The 23,218-nt window shown below is 43.6% G+C and overlaps 1 protein-coding gene across 2 annotated transcripts; it reads left to right on the top strand.

The window, feature by feature from the left end:
• The first annotated feature begins 6,094 nt into the window (after window positions 1–6,094).
• On the top strand, window positions 6,095–22,459 carry pparaa (peroxisome proliferator-activated receptor alpha a). Of its 2 annotated transcripts, XM_061668299.1 has the most exons (13): window positions 6,095–6,525; window positions 6,610–6,697; window positions 9,688–9,723; window positions 9,860–9,958; window positions 11,237–11,300; window positions 12,816–13,033; window positions 14,583–14,793; window positions 15,925–16,079; window positions 17,670–17,808; window positions 18,619–18,821; window positions 18,888–19,157; window positions 21,809–22,052; window positions 22,115–22,459. In XM_061668299.1, the coding sequence occupies exons 7-13, from the start codon at window positions 14,610–14,612 to the stop codon at window positions 22,357–22,359; spliced, it is 1,440 nt and encodes a 479-aa protein (XP_061524283.1). In that variant the 5' UTR covers window positions 6,095–6,525; window positions 6,610–6,697; window positions 9,688–9,723; window positions 9,860–9,958; window positions 11,237–11,300; window positions 12,816–13,033; window positions 14,583–14,609; the 3' UTR covers window positions 22,360–22,459. The 2 variants fall into 2 exon arrangements, with proteins under 2 accessions (XP_061524283.1, XP_061524282.1); XM_061668298.1 differs by having other exon boundaries at window positions 18,619–19,157.
• Window positions 22,460–23,218: the final 759 nt, after the last annotated feature.

Below are 23,218 nucleotides of genomic sequence, written 5' to 3'. Positions count from 1 at the left end.
TTCGCAGCACTGTGCACATGTCGTTTAATTGACACAAGAGGAAAAAATGGCAAGCTCGGTGTTGATAAATATTCATGCAATAATATCTTTGGAATTGAATGTCTAAATGGAGTGCAGCATTAGAAGCAAGAGTTTTCTTCTCAAAAGGAGAGGGGCATTCTCATGGTTAACTAAAAAGTAGGATGACGATTCTCCTAAAGCACTGCCCTTTCTTAAACGAGAAAAAGGGACGAGCTGCGAGGATTTGTCAGCCATTCGGCACTTTTATAACCTACTAACGGACACTTGTTCCTAGCGAGCACAGGCCCAACTGTGCCTCTCTCCTTTTTTTCCAAACTTTGCTGTGCTCCTGTCTGCCGCACAGACAAGCTCGTTTCCCCGGAGGTGAGTGACTTAATGATTATCGGAGTAATGCATTTGTATCGACAGTACTGGGAAAATAAGAAGAAACAAGTTAGATAATGAGCGTGTAATATTTTTGTGCAAATATTTCCCAGTATGTCTTAAATTGCAAAGGCTCCAAGGGCAATCTTCCTATTCGTATTTTCATCCACAAAACTGTGGCTACTTTTCCCAAACAACTATGTGCAGTAATATTGAGCGTTGCAATTTGTCACATGAATCCTTTGAAAATGGTTGAGAGAATTTAGCCGACTGGTTTCACTGTTCATGTCAGAGTTGAAACATTTTCCTGAGATTATGCAGCAGCAAAATGCAAAACACACATTATCATAATCAAGCGGTGGTTTTACAACAAAATCCTAAACGTCAACACTCATTTGTATTTTATTATTTTAGAATAATGTGTTATTTTGGTCATGGTTAACTTTTTTTTCAGTTAAGTTTTTTAAAAGTTAATACATTGACCCGTGGTAACCAAAGTAATTATTTTATTTTTTAAAAACGTGTATTTAATAACAAGAGCACGTAAATCAAATTTAAACTTATATCCTTGTGTGTTAATACAGTATTGTGATATGCGATTTCACCTGTCTTTGCATATTTAAATTTGCTTTATTTATGTTGCCTCTGTGTATTAATATATTAGTTTACTCATATATTTCTTCTTGCCTCAAAGAAATTTGTTCCCACACTTTGCAAACAGAATCATTAAATTATATACATTGTTTTTCAGGCAATAAAATACAATCAAGTTATATTAACAGAAATACCATATCAGATTTGTCACATGTACCTCGAAGGGTTTGTAAAACTGAAGGAATTCATTCGTTCCTCTTTTATCCTTGATTTGCCTTATGACTCTGATGTGGTCGTTTTTGAACAATCATTTCAATTATGTTTCCATTTGTTTAGCGTAAGCCGTTGTGTGTTTTTTTTTTTTTTTTTTTTTTTTTAAAGCCCGTTTGGCAAATTCAGAATGGTGTGTGAGAGGCTCCGTCTCTCAGGCCGCCATGTTGTCTCATGTCCTCCATTTTGTGCGTCTGACTCTGTGGGAGCTCAGCTGCTTTCGTCAAAGTTTTCTCCCAACTTGGGCCTGGCTCGTTAATAAAGTCAGGAAAACTCTGTTACTTGTGTTTTACTTTAATATTTTTGACGCCATTTTATTAAGACCTGTCCACCCTTTTGGTTTATCCCAAACAATTTGACGTTTTCCTCTGTAAAACGCCTGCTCTATGCTATGAAATGTGCCAAGCACGTAAACAAGTTGAAAGCTGCCTCGACAGGTAAACCTCCAGGGATCAAATCCTATTTGCGCCTCCTTTCTGCTCCTATAACAATTTGTCAGCGTAATCGGCAAGAGGTTGCGGGGATCGTTAGGGTTTACGGCTCTGCGGCGTGAGCGCGTGTGACCCGGAGCCCAATAATGGCCGCTGTAGGTCACAGAGGTTAATAGAGACTGATGTACGAGGCCCCTGAGTAACATCCCAAAGGAGACTGCCGCTTAATCCTTATTAGGCCGCCCGTGTTAGCGAGCCTTACCTTTCAAAGCAAACAGCACGCTCTCTTTGCGCTCGGGGGCCCCAGGCCTGCCCCTGGTGTTACACTTCTGACCCCGAGGTCATGCCCTTTGTTCGCAACCCTTCAGTGGCTGACCTTAGAGGTCACGCTTGTAATGGAGAAGTTGTCGCGGCGCGTGCTGCCGAGGGGCCCCTCCGTGGACCACCTTGTAGAGGGAGCGGGGGCCGCCGCGCTGCCCCGCCGGCGAGCGCAGGACGCGTGTGGGAGCATATGGAACTCTGAAACTTAGCGTTTTACATAGGGTTGGGGTCTTCATCAATTTGATCAATTAATCTGAGTTTATTTGTGAGCTCCCCGCTGACATACACTGTTTACACTCACAACAATGGCCGCGAACACCGGTGCTCAGTCACAAAACCAGTCAACTGCTGCCAACTTAGATTTGGTCAATATATTTAGCAATTTTCCTCGTAACTATTCTTTCTTTATTTATTTATTCATTTTTAAATGCGACAGCTGACTCCTGCTAAGAAACCAAAACATGATCGGAGCCCGATAGGAGAATCACAGTCAGTTGTGCTGAATATTGGCACGGTGACATTTACACGTTACATAAGCAGCGATCTATCAACATGTTGGAAACTTTTGTCCCAAGTTATGTGCTTTGACACCGCAAATACTTCACCGAGGTCGCCTTGTCACACCTTTACACCTCTACGTGAAAGAAGACAGAGAGAGCTGCAGGGTGTACGGTGTTAATATACAGTTTGACGGCTGGACATTTAAAATGTCCATTTGTTAAGGATCGTGTCTGCTTACATGTTTTGACAAAAGGGAGTTTTGGAAACATTATCTGAAAGAAATAAAAAAATTATGTATTTTATTTGTGTGGAAGTTAAAGTTGTGTGGAACACAAATCCCACAAGGCGGTGGTGGGGGGGCATAGAGCAAAACTTATTTTTAATATTGTCATTGGCTTTTTTTTTTTTTCTTCAGTCAGCGAGAAGGAAAAAAGAAAAAAAAATGGCAAAAAACAAATAGAGGTTTTATTGAGGCCATATCGCCCAGCCCTAGTTTTACACTTTTGTCATTATTATAATTATAACTTGAAACACCACAATTTATAACCAAATGACTGAGTCGTGAGCTGTTAGCTAGCTTTCCGATAGTGAAATTTGACATTTAACTTGCTCATTTTAAAAAGTGTCTGATGTTCTATTTTCCTCCAGGATGACATTCGTTAGCCACATTCTCTTAATGCGATCTAATGTTTGTGTATTTTTGTTTTCTTGGCAATAGATGTGGGAATTATTCATAAAAGCAAAAATGAAATTGTTTCCAAACTTGAGAGGCTTGTTGCCACCGCAGTGCACCAACGGCTGGAGGTGTCATAAAGCTAACCTGTTAATATTGGAGCGTCATCAGTGGTAGCATTACGCAGGCTGCTCCCGTGGGGGCAAGGCCCCCGCATAGGGCTACAGTGTCAAAAGCTGCATCCGAGCCAAAGCCAGAGTTGTATCCTCGGGTGAACCCTCGGCGACGTACAGCGGAGGAACAGGCTCTGCCAAGTTTTTTGAATTCCTGCCACGTTAGACAGTAAACAACTGACAGAAACGCCGTCTTGATCGGTGAGAAGGGCGGGTGGGGGGCTGATAGTTTCTGCAAAATTGCTGATAAATGCATTTTCGTACGCTATTGTTTTGATTTCGGCACGCGGCGGCATTTCGTGCTTGTAACTATTGGTTCAGCAAATGTGGCGAGAGATGACGTCAGCAGGTTTCAAACTAGTGACCGTTTGTGTTTTTCTCATCATGAGTGTCTCCACAAAGAAGCTTTGCTCGCCTCCCGAGTCGCAGGATTTTCTGTCACCCGTGTTTACAGCGTGTGTGTGCGTGTGTGAGAGAGAGAGAGAGCAGATAGCACAGCACTCTGCAGAATACGAAGGGCCTAAGTTCTTCTTTTTGAGATTTTGGAAAGCTGAGAAGAGTTGCATTAACGCCTTTTTCTGCAAGGAGCTAGCAGAGACTGCAAGTTACACAGCAGCCATGTCTGAAAAAATCCATTTTGCTTTCCCCCGCGTATGCTCAGTGACTGCAAGCACAAAAATCAAGCGCACCAACGAGCAGTGCTATATGATGCGTCCTGTTTCTGGACAGTTTTTCCTTTCCCTCCCGCCGCCCGACTCTCTTTTGTGCAACATTGAGGAGGGGAACATTTTTTTGGTTTTGAGTTGTGGGCTCCTTTTGGGAAAGAGATTGGAGGGGAGGGGAACGGCGTCCAAAGGAGAGGAAGTTGTGTATTTTTTATTTATTTTTTTTTTTTTAAACAGTGGGGGATTAATCTGTTGCAAAGTGCTAAAGGGCATTGTAGCATTTTGGCCGCTGAAAGAAGTTTGGAGAGGGAAGTTGGGTGGAAAGTGGACGTGGCATGAATGACCTTGACCGGGCGGATGCAGAGGCTGCAAAGGTGTTCACAAAGGGTGACAGACGAAGATAGCAGGGGTGTCATTTGGCACAAAACACCCAACAAAGACCCTCAGCTCCACGCACATGGCCTGAATTGAATGCGTGCTGGGATGTTTATTACTCATGCTTGTGGAAGGGCAAGAAAGGGTGAGGGACAGAATAGGCTGGTCACCGAGTCGGGGGGAGGCGGAAGGATACGACCAGAGTCCATTTTGTCGTCCTGACATTTCTTCCCTCATTCGCACGCAGGATGGCCACTCGCTGCTGGCGAGGAAAGGCTGGCCCGGTAATGGCGGACGCGGCGTGCCATATCCGCCCCCGTTTTATATCATGGCCGGGTGCTGGTTTGGCTTTGACCGAGTCTCAAAATATCACGTCATTAACATGTTTGTGACGGAGGGAGAAAAAAATGACCTTGAATCAGGACGCCGATGGCGATTGGCTGGCACTTCCTGGTCGGTAGTTTGTTGTAGCGAGCCTCGGATGAGGTCACTAAGGTCTCCAGTTTACACACTTGGAGTTACTCATTTGCAAAGGCATGTCAAAAATATGTTTAGTTTATTGGCGTACTTATCATCATGCGTACTTATAGTACAATACTCTCAACACATACCCCTCCCCCCGTAGAGAATTTTGCACCGAACCGGTGATGAAACGTGTAGTGCGTACCCACTCCCACACGTCCCTGTTTCATCATCAGCTGAGCCCTTTCTCCTCCACTCACAGCTCTAACCCCGACTCCCCCCTCCCTCTTTGCCTCGCCTGGCTCCTACTTCTTTTTCTACCCATCGCCCTCCTCCTCTTCTCTGCCTGGGTCCCAGCCACATGCGAGAGGGTAGACTAGGACGCAGCAGTTCTGAGCGAGCGAAGGGGGGTGGGGGGGGGGCGCTCTGCTCTGCTGCTATTTCTACAGGCGGGCCCTCCTCTCTGTGCCAAAAGAGGGAGGGATATTTTACTACTCGCAGTCCCAGGATTTTAACCCTGTGCCTGCTCCTGCTCCTCACGATCAAGCAACAAGTGGATTTCTTTCCTCTGATAATTCTGCATAGAAGACATTTTTGGGCTCCCAATATTCTTCACTCACCCAAACTGTGGTAGCATTTTTTTGTTGGTTCCTCCCTACTTTTTTTGGGGGGGCGGGGGTGCTGCTTGTTGTCGTGAGTCCTCTCACTGTTGATTTTTGTCAAATATTTTCCCCTCCTCTTATCTCCCCTTCACCTTCCTCTCCCATCTCTCAACCTCTCCCTCTTTTTGGGGTTTCTGCCCCACCCTCTCGCCCTATCCCCTCGCTCTCACTCTCTCTCTCTCTCTCTCTGACTCTCTCTGTCTACATGTCTCTCTCTTTCTCCTCTGTCTCGCTCGTGGGCAGTCTCCAGTGAAAGCGGAGCAGGAGGGCGGAGCGGCCGACCAGGCTTTTTTTTCTCTGGGACAGGTGCCAATTCTAAACAAAAGGCACAGAAAGCCGTAAAGGAGTGAGATGATTCCGATGGGGAGAAAAATGTTTCAGGGACTGATTGGCATGTGCGTCCACAGGTCGACTATTCTCCTCATGCACGACTTTGTTTTAGTGGATTTGAACGAGTCGCTGCCGAGCTCCTGAATCGCCTCGTTCCTCCTCCCTGTGCTCTCGTGCTCCCGTGAAGGCATTTGAGTTTGGAGCGGGGGGGGGGGGGGGGGGGGGGGGGGTTGAAGAAAGGAGGAGGGCGGGGTGGCGTCGGGCTCGGGCAGGAGCAGCACGAGGGAGGAGCTTCGCCTCCTCTGCTCCCTTTGCATTATTCATATGCCCGGGCCGGTGCTGCGATCTGACTGGTTGCCCAGCTTAGCATTCAGCGGACGTGCAGCAGCTCTGTTTGCTAACATTCCTCATTCAAAGCCTTGTTAACTGCCAGACGGGAGGAACACGCGACTCCGTGGGAAACCACATGGCCTCCCCATTGTGACGGGCCATGACAGTCTCGGACTGGATGGTGGCAGACAGTGGAGAGAGCGAGGGAAGCCCCCTTGTAAATATTAGAATAGCTTTTAGTCAGGTTTCCCCCATGCTCTGACGCGGTCTGGACAAAGGTGGCCAGACCGAAGGGGCAGAAACCAGACAGAGGGTCCGACAGATTGGCACACGCACACAGACTCGACTTTTCTGGTACTCCGGACGGGGCGCTCGTTGGCACAGTCGTGCAGAGCTGTGTGACTGAATCCGGGTTCGTTCTCTGCCTCTCCTCCACAGAGCGGATATGTGAACACGCTGCAGTGTGCGCAAGCTAGACGTCCACCACACAGAACGGCGGCGCTCTCTCGGCGTCGAGCCTCATTGGGTAAGTCGGAGAGTGTGTTTCTGTGGGTGTGGAGGTTTGAGTGTGTGTCAGCAAATGAAGGAGTATGCACACATGTGGAGGTATTCTGTGCACAAAAGTATGAAAACCACATACAGAATGAATGCTTCGTTTGATGTAATTCCCCCGTCTGGGTGTCTGCTTTGCCACTTGACTATTCGGATGGATGACTTCAAGGCAAACGTGGCATCGACTACAAGTCTGAAACAGAACAAAGCTAATCTCCACTCTGGTGCATCCTGACTTGCAGTTTAAGCCGCACGTTTGATGTGTTGAAAAGCGAGCGGAGGAGCACTGGCTGGGCCTGGGTCCAGACGGGGCCTGCCGCACAAGGCCGAGCCCCACCATAAGGCTCTGTCTCTGGCGTTTTTTCACCCCGTCTTTCTCCTTTTCACTTATCCCAAAGTTATCACGCACTATATTGAGTTTCCACATAAAAACTCAATGAATGTGCCTGCGCTTGATTCCTATTAGAAGGCTGAATATATATATATATATATATATATATATATATATATATATATATATATATATATATAAATAAAGAGTCATCAGTGACACGTGGCCACACATAGCTTTACAATGCTTCCGCGGGCCTGAGAGGCAAATGTTTTTTTGTTTTTTTAAATTTAGTCTTAATACATGCACTCGCTTATCTCTTCTCTTTTGCAATAAGTTCCAATGTTTTTTTTTTTTCCTAAAATGTGTTGAAGTCAGACTACCTTAAAATAGGTGTGCCGTTAAAGCGGGAGATTTGTACACGTTTTAGAAAATGTTATGTTGCAATATTAGCATTAGCATCGCAAACCACTCCACCCCTGAAAGAGGAGCAGCAGCTTTTTTTGTAATTTTTTGTATTCATTTTTTTTTTTTAATGTATCACAGCATATTTTTCAGTGCAGCCAGTATATATCTATATATCCCCTACATATGTATTTAAAATGAGAAATTAAATTTCAGTTGTGTGGCACTCCTCTACAGTACATGGAGAATGGACAGTGATGACAAAGTAGGTGTGGAGGCAGCGTGAGTCATCAGTGATATGTCGAGGCATCGCACCTACTACCTACTTCTCATCTGCCACTTGTTACACTACGAGCGCCGCCATCTCTGTCGCCCCGACAGGAAACCCCAAAAGTGAAATTTGTGCCCGATATGTCTGAACCCCTCCCCTCGGAAAATGCTGAATACGAGGCACCTCACTCAAATCGGTAGACACTCAGTCTTTCGTTCTGCTTTTACATACGTTTTCCTGTTCACTTTGTTCATTGTGATTTTAAAATATGTTTATGTCAAAAAAACAAAACAAAAAAACATTGCATTACTTTGCATAACTTTCTGTAATATGCCTTATGAGAAAAGGGGATACGCACACATTTGCGTGTATTGTTTGAATAATTGCCAAAAATGTAATGCGTCATCGTCTTACGAATAACTCCATCTATGGCACTGAAGGCCGTAAAATTAATTTCCCAAAAATGCTAAAAGTCAGAAAAATGAAATCAATTAAAAAAGGTGACAACAACTGGGAAGAGTTTTGTTTCGATTTTTCCAATAATAAATCACAGTTTTAGTTTCATGTACAAAATATTTAAAAAGTTCACACGTCGATATTATTTGAAAGTCAGGGCAATAACACACACACTTTCTGTCACACACGCACACACACCCCGGTGCAAACAGCCAGACACATTTGATGGTGTGCACCCCACAATGAAGCCCCGGCTCCAAAGATGAATGGGGTTCCCACGCCTCTCCCAAGGAGTGCAGGGCACAGCCTCCTCCTTGGAGCATTCACACGCACAATGGGCCTGATACAGATGGCCACTGTCTTACTTAAACACACACAGGTGCATTGGGGTGAAATGCAAAAACACACACACGCACACTTATTTGTAGGTTCAGCAGTGCAAAGCGTGCAAAGTCCAAATTAAATGAAATTTATGTTTCTTCTTCTTTCTCAAATGCACACGTTTTCGTCATTCAGTCTCCCAAGATTTGTTCATTTAATAGGGTGAGAAATGTGTGTGTGTGTGTGTGTGTGTTTTTGTGTGTGTGGTGGGGACGTATTTTTTCCCCCATGTCTCAACAGATCACATTTCAGTTATTTGCAGCTGTAGTTTTGTAATATGTACAATCCTACTGTGTTTGTATTTTTGGTGGGTTTTGTTAAATTGTTGAATTTAATAGTAGTCCTCATTTACCAAAGAGTAGTTATATACAATCCCCTCCATTTGTGTGTTTACATATCACGGCATAGAAATACATCTTAACTGATAACAATTTTTAAACTTCCAAATGTAATGTGGCAATACAAAAAATGTAAAATTCCATTCATAACGCCATTGTTTTATTTATTTATTGAATTTTATTAAATTATTTAATTAAATTCTGCAGTGTATATTATTAAACCTGTCCATGTATATTTTACAAAATATATATTTTTATAATTATGGAATTACACTTGAGGCAGTATTTACTGTGTGTGTGTGTGTGTGTGTGTGTGTGTGTGTGTGTGTGTCTCAACTGGTCACATTTTAATTATTTGCTCCCGTAGTTTTGTGTGCTTTAAATTGCTGTCTTTGATAAGGGTCCGTGTTTACCAATTTTTCGCAACTCTAATTAGCACACAGGAACAATTTTAAAGGATTTTTTTTTTTTTTTTTTTTATATAAAAGTTCGATGTTCAACCCAAAAGCCACAAAGTGAGTGTGTGCTGATGAATCAGAAACGGCCCATGAACGTTCTAGTCTCTTGCCAGTCAATGATGACATAGTGTTGTTGCATGCAGTTTAAAGTGAGGTGCAGTATTTTTGTACTGTGATCACTCTAACATATGCTTCATCAGCCTTTAATGATACACTCTGCAGGAGCTGCTTTATGACCGAATGGGCTCCATGGACACCTTTCCGTGTGTGTATGTGTACACACATGACCTCATGTAGCTGACTGTCGTTTGCTTTCATTTGCAGGCTCAGTGTATTTCCCGGGCGAACCTCAACGTCAAGGTTAGTTTAAAAAAAATTTTTTTTTTTAAAAACACGTTGCATTTAATATCCTCTTGAATTAATCATGTGATTAGCTGTGTGCCACCACGTGGTCGAATCCCTTCCGACTGGCGTCATTTTGGTTTCCCTTTCCCAGAACCCTGAAGACTCCCTCTTTGCTTCGAGTCCGCCGAACACGACCCGTCCCATCAGAAGCTCCCAGGGCGTGTTGTTGTGTGTCGAGTCCTCTAAACCGGTACGTCCCTGAGATAATCTCCTTTAAGGAAACGAGCGCAAGCAAAAAGAGGGAAGCAAAGCCGCGGGCCTAAAGGTCAAATGAAGATTAGAGGGGAAACAGTATACGAGGGCACACCGCCTGGCACCCGGAACTGCACAAAGGCCTCATTGTCACGGGATCCCTCACATGCTTGGGAGGACACCTGTTGGCGGCGTTGTTCAACTGCAGTCAGGTCCAGTGCAATGCTTCATCTCAAGAAGTTTCACCAATCCTTCTTGACAGTTTAACACAGCTTTTCAGTTTATGGTGCGTTCCCCAAACAGGGGACCGATTTTCTTCTCCTCTCATTAGTGATGTTTATTTTATTACAGGCAGAATAAATGTGGTTTTAGCTTCTCGCCTTTATGTTGGCTCTTCCATCCAAACTGAGGCAGAATATGATGATAGCTCCAAATAAAAAGTCAGAAGTGAGAGTTTTTATTTTATGTCAACTATAACCCTGTGTGAATATGCGCTGAGTCAAGGCTTCTGTATACTTTACGAGCTGGACATTAAGTCGTACTGGTACGCCATTTATGGGTTAAACGAGCAGTGGTTGGGGGGGGGGGGGAAGTGTGGTTAGTAATAAAGGGACTGAGTCACTTTTACAAATTTGCTGCCTCACGTCTCCCCCCTCAGTCGCAGTAGCTTGAAAAGCATCACCTGAAAACACTCCTCTCCATAAGTTATGTCAATCATCCATCCATTTTCTCTTGCGCTTCTTCTCATGAGGGTCAGGGGTGAGCCGGTGCTTATCCCAGCTGACTTTACACGCTGGACTGCTCGCCGGCCCACACGCATTCAACTAAGCATTCACACCGATGGCCGAGAAAGAGTGAGTCTTCATGGGTGCATGTTTTTGGAATGTGGGAAGCAAGGCGGAATAACCGCAAAAAAAACGACGCGAGCAGCGATTTGAACCCCAGAACATGTCGCCGTCTGCTCGGCAGACGCGCTAACCACTCTTGCACTGTGCTGCCCCACTTTGAATTTGATTAAAGTATATGAAGACAAATGATGAGTTCAGGTCCACCTGCACAACAAGATAAGATCCAATGCAAAGTTATATTAGAATCACTATTTTGGTCAGAAAACAAGGTGTCAACGTGATGCAATGCACATAACAGGATCTCATTTTCTCCCGGTGGAGTATCTGGCAAGAGCCTGAAGCTTTGACAATTGTTACATGATCCTCGGGTGTAAGATGAGAGAGAAGCGAAAGTGTGACACTCTCCTGCTCCCTTGTGTCTCCTTCAGGTCGAGTGAGGCGGAGCGGGCGCAACTGCGGCACAATGTCCCAGGACCAATGCACAATTACAGCGTACGTACAAAAAACAAAAAACAGAATTCTGTGTTACCTCAGGTGGGCAGTCACCTGTGGGATGTGAGCGCCACCCTCAGGAGGAATTCAACGGTCCTTTGGGGTGAGGTAGTAGGTTGTATAGTTTTAGGGTCCTTCCCAACTGTCAGATGACTATACAACTTACTGTCTTTCCTGAAGCGACTGTAAAGGCAGCGGCTTCAAAAAGTTGTTCCGGGATTCTCACGTGAGCCTTGTTGGTACCGCGTCGTCGTTGGATATTCGGTGCATACAGCCTCACGGGTGACTCATGGTGTTCGTACAGGGTGAGGTAGTAGGTTGTGTGGTTTCAGGGTTGTGATTTTGCCCCATCAGGAGCTAACTATACAACCTACTGCCTTCCTTGGAGGGCAGCAATTCGTCCAAGGAGTCACTGGGGTCAAAACACGTCAAGGGGGGGTTGATGTCAAGAGGGCGCACCCGTGGTGAGTTCTCCTGAATATTCTTTTTTATTTGCTCTCTCGTATTTGCGTCATATGTATTACAACTGTTCTGTTTTATTCAAAGACGAATAAAGAATGAAAACAGAATTTGACTCATTTATTTCCTTGTCTGAATGAGCTCTGTCAATCCACAAGGGCAAGACAGCCTTTTGAAAAAAATACATCTGATGTAATTTAAGTAGTGTGTATGGAGAGCCAGTAGTTGGCACGTCTGCCTCCCAGTTCTGAGGTTCGGGGACTCGGTTCTAGCATTCCTTGGTGGAGTTTGCACATCCTCCCTGTGCTCGTTCATTAAAATGTGGTAAACGGATGGAATTTCCCCCACTTTTTCTCCAAAATACCAAATAATGTGATGCATATTAATCAATGTGCGAACCATGTATGACATATTCGAATGTAGTAAATTAAAAGAAAATAATAAAAATATTCCATTGTCATGAGGACAAGCACGATAGAAAATGGATGGATCAGTGGATATTTGATCTTTACTCATGAACAAATAGTCCTGATCATAGGCACAATCTTAACAACGTTGACAAAGTGAAGAAAACCCCTCCCCATATTTTTACTCAAAACAGAAGACGCCCTTGACTCGCATCCACACAGAAGAGGGCGCAATAGACCGAAAAGAATTTTGCCTTCCCCTTTTAAGAGCCGTTCTGGCATCGACTCACATCCTGAATCCGAACCAAAAAAGAATAATGAACCACAAACGCTGTTTCCAAAATGATATTTTCCGCCGAGAAAAGCAATCATAATTGTATCCCGTTTGTCACAATATTAGTAAACCGTAAGAAAAAAAAAAAAGAACTCCACATGAACGCTCAGTCGTTAGCAAAGCATGGACAAGAAAATCTGTACTTATTGTTTTGTTACTGCTTTTTCCTCCGCTCTGCCACAATATAATTCGTACGTGGTGGTTTATCCTGTCTCGTTAAGTAAATACACCATTCACATTTCTATTATTTTACCGTTGTATTTCGGAACCCGGAAGTGTTCACGCTCCCTGCGCTGTGATTGGTCCAAATTGTAGGTGTGTCAGGAGGTGTGCTCGTTCTGTCGCTCCCCGGCGATGTCATTTCCTCCGACGGGACGAAGGGCGGCAGGGCCGGGCGTGTCGACTGGAGCCGGCCGGTGGTCGGAGGGGCCACGCTGAGCTCAACATCGCCTTCGTCCGCACTGGCACTCAATCTCAAAACGAGCGTCCACGGGATTCGTCATCTGGAAATGCTCGGGAGCAAACTCTCTGCGGTAATACAAACCAATTAAAGTTTACTCCTGTTATGTAAGTGTGATTATGAGCAGCTAAGAGGCTCCCCCCCCCCCCCTCTTCTGATGGGATTGGAAACTTTGTGAGCAGTTGGTCATGGTGGAGAAGAACTATTTCGAGTTGTTTGATGACCTTGTCAGACATGAGTGTGTGATTCAGTCAGTTCCATCTTTGAATGTAATTTAGATTTTGACACCAAACAGATTTCACTGTTGCTGCAAGTGCATAAAAAAAATAAAATCTACAAAAGCAAGGACAACTTTACCCAGCTGGGCCTGGAACACATATGGTGTTACGATTTTTGTTATTCCGGACCACATTTGGTTTGGATCATTGTGAGTCTTTGTTGACATGCATTCTGCAAAGCTCTTGTTTCATCTCCTCCTCTTACGTAAAGATGGAAACCCTCACCACTTGGGAAGTAAAACAATGAATGCCTGAGCAGGTTACACTCACAGACCATATCATTAACTTTCGGTACATTTTTTTTTTTTTTTTTTAATTTAATTCCCCCCCATCATTTTGTACCACTTTTGTGGCCTATGGCTGTATGACCTTGTAGCTCAAACAAAGCAGATGTTTACACCTATTTATTTTGGGGTGTTAATTGTGCTGCTGCAAACAACTCGAGTGATTGAGAAACCTTTACAGAGTGCCAGCTCCATAATGTGTTGGCATGATCCCACTTTAATGTCACCCGCTCGGAACGCCCTGGCTTTTTTTGTTTTGTTTTTGTTTTTGGTTGGTCGTACGTGTTTGGAATCCTCGCATTGTTCTGCCAGTTTCCCAGCTGACTGTCGGGACATGTCCTGCAGACCTGCTGCAACATATTCTCACTACATCAACAAGAGCGAGTGAATCGATTGAGGATTCCACAGCTGTGGACTGTTTTGTCTTAGCGAGTGGAACAATTCCATTGGACCCTGGACACTTCAATATGACAGTTTGGGAACAAACCAACTCACTAAACTAAAAACGTGGAATGCCGAATACTGCCAAAGACATGTGCCGTTGCAAAAGCAGTGATTTATCCACATGCTGGAAACCTTTGACCCGAGGTATGTGCGTACCAAGATGCAAATATTTTGCAGGGGTCACCCTTGCCTGCACAACTCAACAAAAACATTTTAATTCATGAAGTAATCTGATGATATACTGTGCATGTTTTGGGGGGAAGGCACACTTGTTTCAAGTTTTACTGCTTTTATTGCCATTTTTGTTTTTCCAAAACAAATCCAAAACATCATAAAATTAGCTCATTCGAACCATGGTAAAGAGACCCCGGCTTGCAGTTCCCATCCCTATTGTTGTAATCTGGAATCAGGCTACATTGTGCGCTATGATAACATCAGAACATCTGCCGCAGTCAATTACTGGAAGTCGGGGGGGGGGAGCATTTGTGGAATGGCTCAAACAGATGTCCCGGCATGCTCGTGACACTACATTAGTGTTGCTTTTTCATGGCTATTTAATGGCCGTCTTGTTCGACACAAAGCTCATCAGGTTTCATTGCTGTGTTTCGTTCCGTAGTCTGGTGAGTGAGGTCGTCATCCAGCCATGGCACGGGATCTCTACTGCCCCCCGTCTCCGCTGGGGGACTCCCTGCTGGACAGCCCGCTGTGCGCGGACCTCATGGAGGATCTTCACGACATCTCCCAGTCCATTGAGGAGGACACTCTGGGGTTTGATTTCCCAGAGTACCAGAGTCCCGGTTTGGGGTCTGAGAGCTCCATCGCACTGGGTAAGTCATGAGGTATAAAGCATACTGTACATAATATATTACACACTATACATACATGCTATACTGTACATACCTGTACCTAAACACATACAGTACATACATGAAAATGACAATGTGCAATATTCTATTTGAATGCAGCGCTTTCTCATACGAAATAGGCCAACAACATTTAAATCTTCTGAGTCTGTTTTTATGATTATACTAGTTTTGGTATTCACTCGTGTTAGTGTTCGGACAAGCTGCCGTGAATGATCCCCTGAGCGAATGCATTGTCAACAGTCCTGTGATATTTGTTGAATTTAGCATTTTCTTCCCCCTGAAATTAGTTCATTAAATTGTCTTGGCTATTTATTCATTGAAGTATGGAAATAATAAATGGGGGAAAAAAACATCATTGGAAATAAACAATTGTAAACATACATTTAAAGAAATTTATTTTCTTAATTTAATTTATTTATTGTGAATAATAAACTGAAATTATTAGTTAAATAATTGTTTATCCTACGTTTAAAATTTGTTTAATTGAGTATAATAAATAATTGGGGAATTTATCGTAGTTAATTACAGAGGTTTTTTTTAACATGTACTTTATGATTACCATTCTGAGTTTTACATATGCATTTAAAATGTTCTACTCAACCTATTAAATTCATTCTACTGATATTAATTAATCCATCCATTTTCCGTAGCGCTTATCTTCACTAGGGCCGCCGCCATGCTGGAGCCTATCCCAGCTGTTTTTGGGCGAGAGGCCGGGTACACCCTGAACTGGTCGCCAGCCAATCGCGAGGCACATATAAACAAACAGCCAGTCGCACTCGCAAATTTATTTCAAATGTTTCCACATCTTTTTCATATTGTTTGAATTTTTTTTTTTTTTGTGGCGAACCAACCCGCTTATTGGAAGTCTATTCCCACTTCTCCAATCATTTTTGGGGTTTAAAAAAAAAACAACAACCAAAAACTCTTTCCTCCCCATGGTACAAATGACCTGCCCATATGTCCTTCTTAAACGTCAAATGTGGCCTATGAGGACAAAGGTTTGCCCATCCCTGTTCTAAATCGTGTGAATGATCATTAATGTGAATAAATGTGCACTCAGGTGTTTCGTCCTGTGTTGTCCGGCTGCAGACACCTTAACCCCGGCCTCCAGCCCGTCGCCGGGGGGGTGCGGGGAGGCGCCAGAGCCCGGCGAGGTCTTCGGCCCCCTCAGCCTGGAGTGCAGGGTGTGCTCGGACAAGGCGTCAGGCTTCCACTACGGCGTGCATGTCTGCGAGGGCTGCAAGGTGAGCCGATAACACTTCGGTGCAGCGTTTGGCGGACAGTTAAAGCCACTGCAAAGAGTCGGTCACCGAACCCTCACGCATTCACACACATAGTGTTTGGCATGCAGAGGCGCATGACCCAGAGGTCAGTGGAAAGTTCCGGAGACAGCGAAGCCAGCATGTGAGGTCGGGGACGCGGCGGCCTTGGCTGACTCGTCACCTCTCCCCCGCTCGGCTTCCTGCCAGGCTCAGTGACGCGCGTACACTTGCACACACGTGGAGCAATGCCACCTCTCATGGGAAACCGGCTGGATGTCGTCAGGACTAATCGGGATGTCTGATATTGTTGGCTTTTGTTGAAGGGACGCTCATAAAAGCGTGACGTCTGCAGGCGGCGTGAGTCGTCACCGCATTGTTGTCAACTCAAGCCACCCCACTCGAGTTTCAAAACTTGCTGGTGATAATCTCGGCCCACTTGCAACCTTTTAATTGTTCAACATCAAAGCTACTGTGTGCACGCCAGATATTTGACAGCTGTCCCGTTCATTGCCACATCATGGAAAGATCCACCATGTGGAAATGTGCCTGGCAGTTTGTTGGTATTATTCAATGTGGCCATTCGGGGTTCATTATGTTTTATGTTGATTTGAAATGTCTAAAATTACACAGATCTTTGGGATTTGGTCATATTTTTGGGGGAGAAATATGGGCAAGCCAAGCGACAGTCTGTCATGTACACTCACTTCACCATCTTGGGGAACCTCACTCCATTCACGTTCTCACAGTAAGTCTTTTCATTTGAAATGCTTGAAGGCTTGAGAAAGGTGTCATTCGACTTTGGGCCTATTTAAGAATACATATGGTACAATCCCACTGACGCCTTTTGCCTCCGTAGTGCGGTGATGTCGCACTGACAGCAGTACTTGACTGCCCCCACAGTGATTGGATTATATTCAAGCCAGCCAGTGAGGGGAATGGAAAACAGATACAAGACCAAGAACAGGTTGAATTGGTTTTTAAGGCAAAGATCATGGAGTACATGCATTCAGGCTACCATAGTCATCAAAAAGTGGTGGCAAACATATACTCTATTTTGCCATATTTTTATGCAGCTCAGTCATATGCTTTTGATTGCAAAAAAAAAAGTCAGTTCTACTAATTGTAGTGCAATAGCTTTTTTGAAGGAGATAGCAAAAAATTGTTGTGAAGAGCAGCATCAACATGCAATGTTAATCAGTACTGTATTTAGATATGACCTAATTTCTGCTAATTAGTGTTCACTTTTGTAGGAAATCCGATGAAATTATTTTCGCATCAACTTCTTATACAGAGATATACTGTCCAGCTTTAATAACTATAATGTTGAAAACTACACAATGAGTGAACCTTTACCTATTGTTGGGGAGGGGAGGCAATCCACACCCACCCGCCATAGATACCCTCCACACTGCTCTGGTTTTATCCACTTTATATACTTCTATCTAAATTGATCAAACAAATCAAGTGTCTACTCATTTCAGTGTGCTACGTTTTGTAAGAAATATTACAAAAATCATCCAGTAATATCGACCGCACAGCTGCTCAATCACGTGTATTTTATGCCTCCACCAGGGTTTCTTCAGGAGAACGATCAGGCTCAAGCTGGAGTACGACAAGTGCGAACGCCACTGCAAAATCCAGAAGAAGAACCGGAACAAGTGCCAGTACTGCCGCTTCCGCAAGTGCCTCTCGGTGGGCATGTCCCACAATGGTGAGGTCAGAAGTTGCTTATTGTGGATGCTGTAGAATTGCCCAACATCTGACTGATTTTTCAAAAGAATTCCAATTCAAGCCATACTGGCACTGTACTGTAAGTATACTAGAGGTGGCAAAAGTACTCACACTCTCTACTTGAGTAGAAATAATGATACTTTTGTTTTAAAAAAACAACAACAACAACATCGTGACAAAAGTACAAGTCCTCATTCAACTTGTAAAGTAAAAAAAAATACAGATGCTGCAATCTACCTAAAGTACAAAAACAAAACTGTCAACAAAACTGCGCACAAAGTAGTTTCTGTCTTTTATTAATTTGCATTGGGATAATACAGAGAAGAAGAAAACAAATCACCGGATACAGCTTTGACAAAAGGTAATAATTTTGTTGAGTCATTGCCGTCCCTCGTTCACGTTCCTCCGTGTCGCTCCAAGTTCCCAAGATCTCAATCAATAAAACGATGCAAAATTAGTAGGAGTCGCAGTCGTGATGGTAAAAAGTAAGGAGTAGAACGTATCAATATCAGTTTTAAAATGTAAAAAGTGGTTCTAAAAATGAATGCTTAAGTACAGATGACTCAAAAATCTAGTCCAGTCTTTGCACTTGGTACTTTTCCCCCAGTGAAGTACAATGAATGCAGCTGCATGCACTTTTAACTCGGTGGTGGAGTTTGATGCACAAGCACAGAAAACGCGAGACACAAGGACCGCACTGTATCGTTTGCGGGCGAATTTCCGAACGGGAGGTTGCGCAGGATTTGCAAGCGCGCTGTTAATCGACTTAAGGAATGTCACCGCTCAACAGCCATCCGCTTCGGTCGCATGCCCCAGGCGGAGAAGATGAAGCTGAAGGCGGAGAGCAAGATGGTGGAGAAGACGAAAGAGGCGAGCCCCACGCTGTCCGACCACAAAGTTCTCATCGGGCACATCCACGAAGCCTACATGAAGCACTTCAACATGAACAAAGCAAAAGCTCGGCTCATACTCACCGGGAAGACAAGCAAGCCGGTAAGGCAACACTTTTTCACGCACTTTATTCCATCTTCAGCTCACTCGTTTCTTCTTCCTCTTCAGCCTTTCATTATCCACGACATGGAGACATTCCAGCTAGCAGAACGGACCCTAGCGGCACACACGGTGTCACAGGGCGACGGCGTGGAGCCCGAGTGCGGCCTCCCAGCGAGGGTGCTGGTTGCCGCGGTGGGTTGCGGGGGGCTCCAGCAGAGGGAGGCCGAAGCGCGCCTCTTCCACTGCTGCCAGAGCACCTCCGTGGAGACGGTCACTGAGCTAACCGAGTTCGCCAAAGCTATTCCCAGCTTCCAGAACCTGGATTTGAACGATCAGGTACCAATTTTCTGTTATTTTAACGTTCCATTATAATTGTTTTAAATCACGCTCATTAGTTTGTTTTCATTTTTAATATTAATCTTATTGTTTGACAAAAATCCGTTTTTGTTTATTTATTTATTTTATGTGCAACATTCATTTGAATTGTTTTATTTGTTTATTGTCTTTATTCATTCATGAATTGATTTATTGTATTAGAAAAATAATTGTGTTGATTAGGAAGCAATGTCCATCCAGGCTCGCTCTGGCTGCACGGCTGTGAGACCATGCTGTTGAATTGCAAGCAGCAATGGCATTCCAACTTTTTTTTTTTTTTTTTTTTTTTTTTGCCAAGCATGTTGCATTTACTGGATTTTGCTCACTTTCAGGTGACTCTCCTCAAGGTAGGTTGAGGCATGTAGATTTGCCCTTACTTCCCGGTGGTAAGACAATACGGATTTGAGAAATGCATGCGTGCCGTTGATGCCATGTAATTTTCAGTTAATACTTTTTTTTTTCCTGCTATTTATTTCTTTTTTTTTTATTTCATTTATGCTGTATCTAATTTGCTCACTTTCAGGAGACGTATTAAGGTTTGCGCTTGCTGCCCGGCTGTGATGTCATACGTATGTGAAATTGCAAGCAGTGATGCCGTGTCATTTCTCAAAGGAGTTTCTCATTACAATGATCTAGAGCGGGGGATCTCAAACTCAAATTCACGGTGGGCCAAAGTTAAAAATTGGGACAACATCGTGGGCCAAACTCAATATTTAATGAATAATCACTGCGATGTGCATGTTTCCCTTTTCTGCAGAAAGGTAGCGTTAAGGTTTGTCATTGACAACAAACTTAAATTGTGCTTAAACACTGAATCTGGAATAAACAAACTTTCATATTATAAACGCGAGAAATCTAATTTGCAATAAAAGACATCAGTGGTGTTTGTTGTTTTGTATTTAAATAGATAACATAAATTCTTCTGTCTCTCTATCTTCTATTTATCTGTCTCCAACTACCTTTCTTTTTGATGTAAATCTTTTTTCAAAGGCCAACAACAAAACAACCCCCCAAAATGAGAGTGTCCTTCAATAAAAATCCAAACCTCAAACTATTAACAGTTCCTGCCTAGGAGTTGATAAAGGGCATTAAAAAAAAACATTCATTCAATTATGTTATATTCTTTGTTACAGCCACGTTGCTCCGCACACGACAAACAGGTCTGTCTTTTACTTTAGGGAACAGACAATCTGCCTCCCACCTGTCTTGGAAGTTACCTGTTTTCCATCTTTTGTTTGGCCATTTTTGGGAAGGGGAAGTGTAAATTTGCTCAAGGAGAATGGCAGAAAAGAAAGGGCCGGTCTAGACTGGACTGATGGGCCAACACACTAGCAAAGCATTCTGGGATTTGTAATATGAGTGGCGCATGTGCTATATACTGGCGGGCCAACTCTAATACACATTTAATATGGTCTTGCGGGCCAAACATAATTATATCGTGGGCCAAATTTGGCCCCCGGGCCTGAGTTTGACATATATGTTCTACAGTATCTTGCATTTTTTTTCCACTCGCTTTCAGATGACTCAAGTGGTGTCATAAGGTTGGCATTTGCTGCACGGCTGTGAGACCATGCGGATGTGAAAATGGAAGCAGTGACGCCATGGCATTGTCTCAAAGCAGATACTATTTTAGCTTTTTTTGGTATGTATGGTACATTTTTCTGCTCATGTTTAGGTGACTCACCTCAAGTTATGTATTACGGTTTACATTTGCTGCACGGCTGTGAGACCATACAGATGTGCAAATGCAAGCAGTGATGCCCTGCAATTCCCTCAGCGCAGGTTACTCATTACATTTTTGATATTTATGCGATATTAGTTTTGCTCACTTTTCAGGTGACTCTCCTTAAGTGATGTATAAGGTTTGCACTTGCTGCTTGGCTGTGAGGCCATGCATATGTGCAAATGGGAGCAGTGATGCCATGTGATTTCCTCATAGCAGTTACTCATTCAAACTTGCAGGTTTTCGGTGACTCTCCTGATTAAAGTATTATGTATTAAAGGTTTGCTCTCTCGGCACGGCTGTGAGACCATGCAGATGTGCAAATGCTAACCATGATGATATGGAATTTCTTCGAAGCACTTAGAATCTTTTTCCTATGTAGCATGCACTTCACTCACTTTTCAGGTGTCACGTCAAATGATTTATTGCGGTTTACACTTGAGGCATAGCTATGAGACCAAGCGGGTTTTGCAAATGCAAGCAGTGATGTCATGAAATTTTGTCAAAACATTCACTCATTACTTACTTTGCGCTATAATTTTCATTTTTTAGGGCAAATTTAGGTGACTTATTTTCAAGTAATGTATTAAGGTTTGCACTTGCAGTACGGCTGTGAGACCATGCAGATGTGCAAATACAAGCAGTGATGCAATGTCATTTCCTCAAAGCACTTGCTCATTACAGCTTTTTTTTTTTTTTACTCAATGCGCTGTAGTGTTTTCACTCACTTTCAGGTCCTCGAGTCGTGTGTAATGGTGTACACTTCTTTGCACGGCTGTGAGACCATACAGATGTTCTAATGCAAGCAGTGGCATAATGAGTTACTCATTACAACATTTTTTGCTGTGCATGTTATATTTATTTATTTATTTTGTATTTCTTTTTTTAGGTGACTCTCCTCAAGTACGGGGTTTACGAGGCTCTCTTCACCCTCCTGGCCTCTTGCATGAACAAAGACGGCCTCCTGGTGGCGCGCGGCGGCGGCTTCATCACCCGTGAGTTCCTCAAGAGCCTCCGGCGGCCCTTCAGCGACATGATGGAGCCCAAGTTCCAGTTCGCCACGCGCTTCAACTCCCTGGAGCTGGACGACAGTGACCTGGCCCTCTTCGTGGCAGCCATCATCTGCTGTGGAGGTGAGGTAACGTTCCATGGAGACGACGGTTTAGGTCCTCGCTTAGTTTCCTCGTCTTTGTAGACCGTCCGGGTCTTGTGGATGCGACTCTGGTGGAGCAGCTCCAGGAAGGCATTGTGCAGGCTCTGCGGTTCCACCTGCAGGCCAACCACCCCGACGACGCCTTCCTCTTCCCGAGACTGCTGCAGAAACTGGCCGATTTGCGGGAACTGGTCACAGAGCATGCTCAGTTGGTGCAGGAAATCGAGACGACGGAGGACACGTCGCTGCACCCCCTCCTTCAGGAGATCTACAGGGACATGTACTAAGAGATGGCTCAATTAGCTGCTATCTCCCATTTCAATGTACTGTAGACTATTATTTTTGGGAGAAGGGCAGCTGTGAAAAAGGAGCCATAGCTAACAAAACAGTTTGTAAAATAGTGCCTAAATAGGGTGATGGCCAAGATGACAGACTTATGTTTCAAACTGTGTAATACAATATGATTTTAAAACAGATTGTCAAAATATGACTTTTGTCGTGTGATTGTGCCTTCCACAAAAGTGACCGCTGTGAAATAAGCGATGAAACCCCTGCATCAATAGTTTGATGTGTGGTTTCTTTGATTTTTGAACCACATTTAAGGTTGAATTAACCAGGAGCCATTTATTCACAACGGAATTCCACTGTAAACAATCATTCAAAACTAGTTCCAGTTCATACACTTCGTACAATGTAAGTACCCTACATCGTTCATAAATACAAAATACTGTATATGTGTCAGTGTGAAATAACTTATTTTGACTAAAAAGACAATTGTATGTAATATTTTGAGTAAATGTTCTCAAACTCATGTTTAAAACTGTTTAGAACAGTATTTTTAAAAAGTGATTTTTAATGTGTGACTGTGCCTTACAATACAAATGTGACCACTGTGAAATAAACAATTAAACCCTTCAACATTTTGTGGCAGTTTTTTTTTTTTATTTTGAACCAGATTTTAAGCTTGGATTCACCATTCGTTTTCAATGGAAATGAATTGATGTTGCTTGAAACAATAGTTCTAAACTATTGAAAATTGCTCAGTCATGCATGACATGAGTACGAAATACTTCTGTCCCACGATAATAATAAAAAAAAGTTTTGACAAAAACAAAAATCGGTTATATTTTGTTAGAGAGAAGCAGA

Source organism: Phycodurus eques, chromosome 22 (genome assembly GCF_024500275.1).
Source record: "Phycodurus eques isolate BA_2022a chromosome 22, UOR_Pequ_1.1, whole genome shotgun sequence".
NCBI lineage: Eukaryota > Metazoa > Chordata > Actinopteri > Syngnathiformes > Syngnathidae > Phycodurus > Phycodurus eques.
Note: the sequence above shows the minus strand (reverse complement) of the source record. Positions and strands in the feature narration are given on the sequence as shown.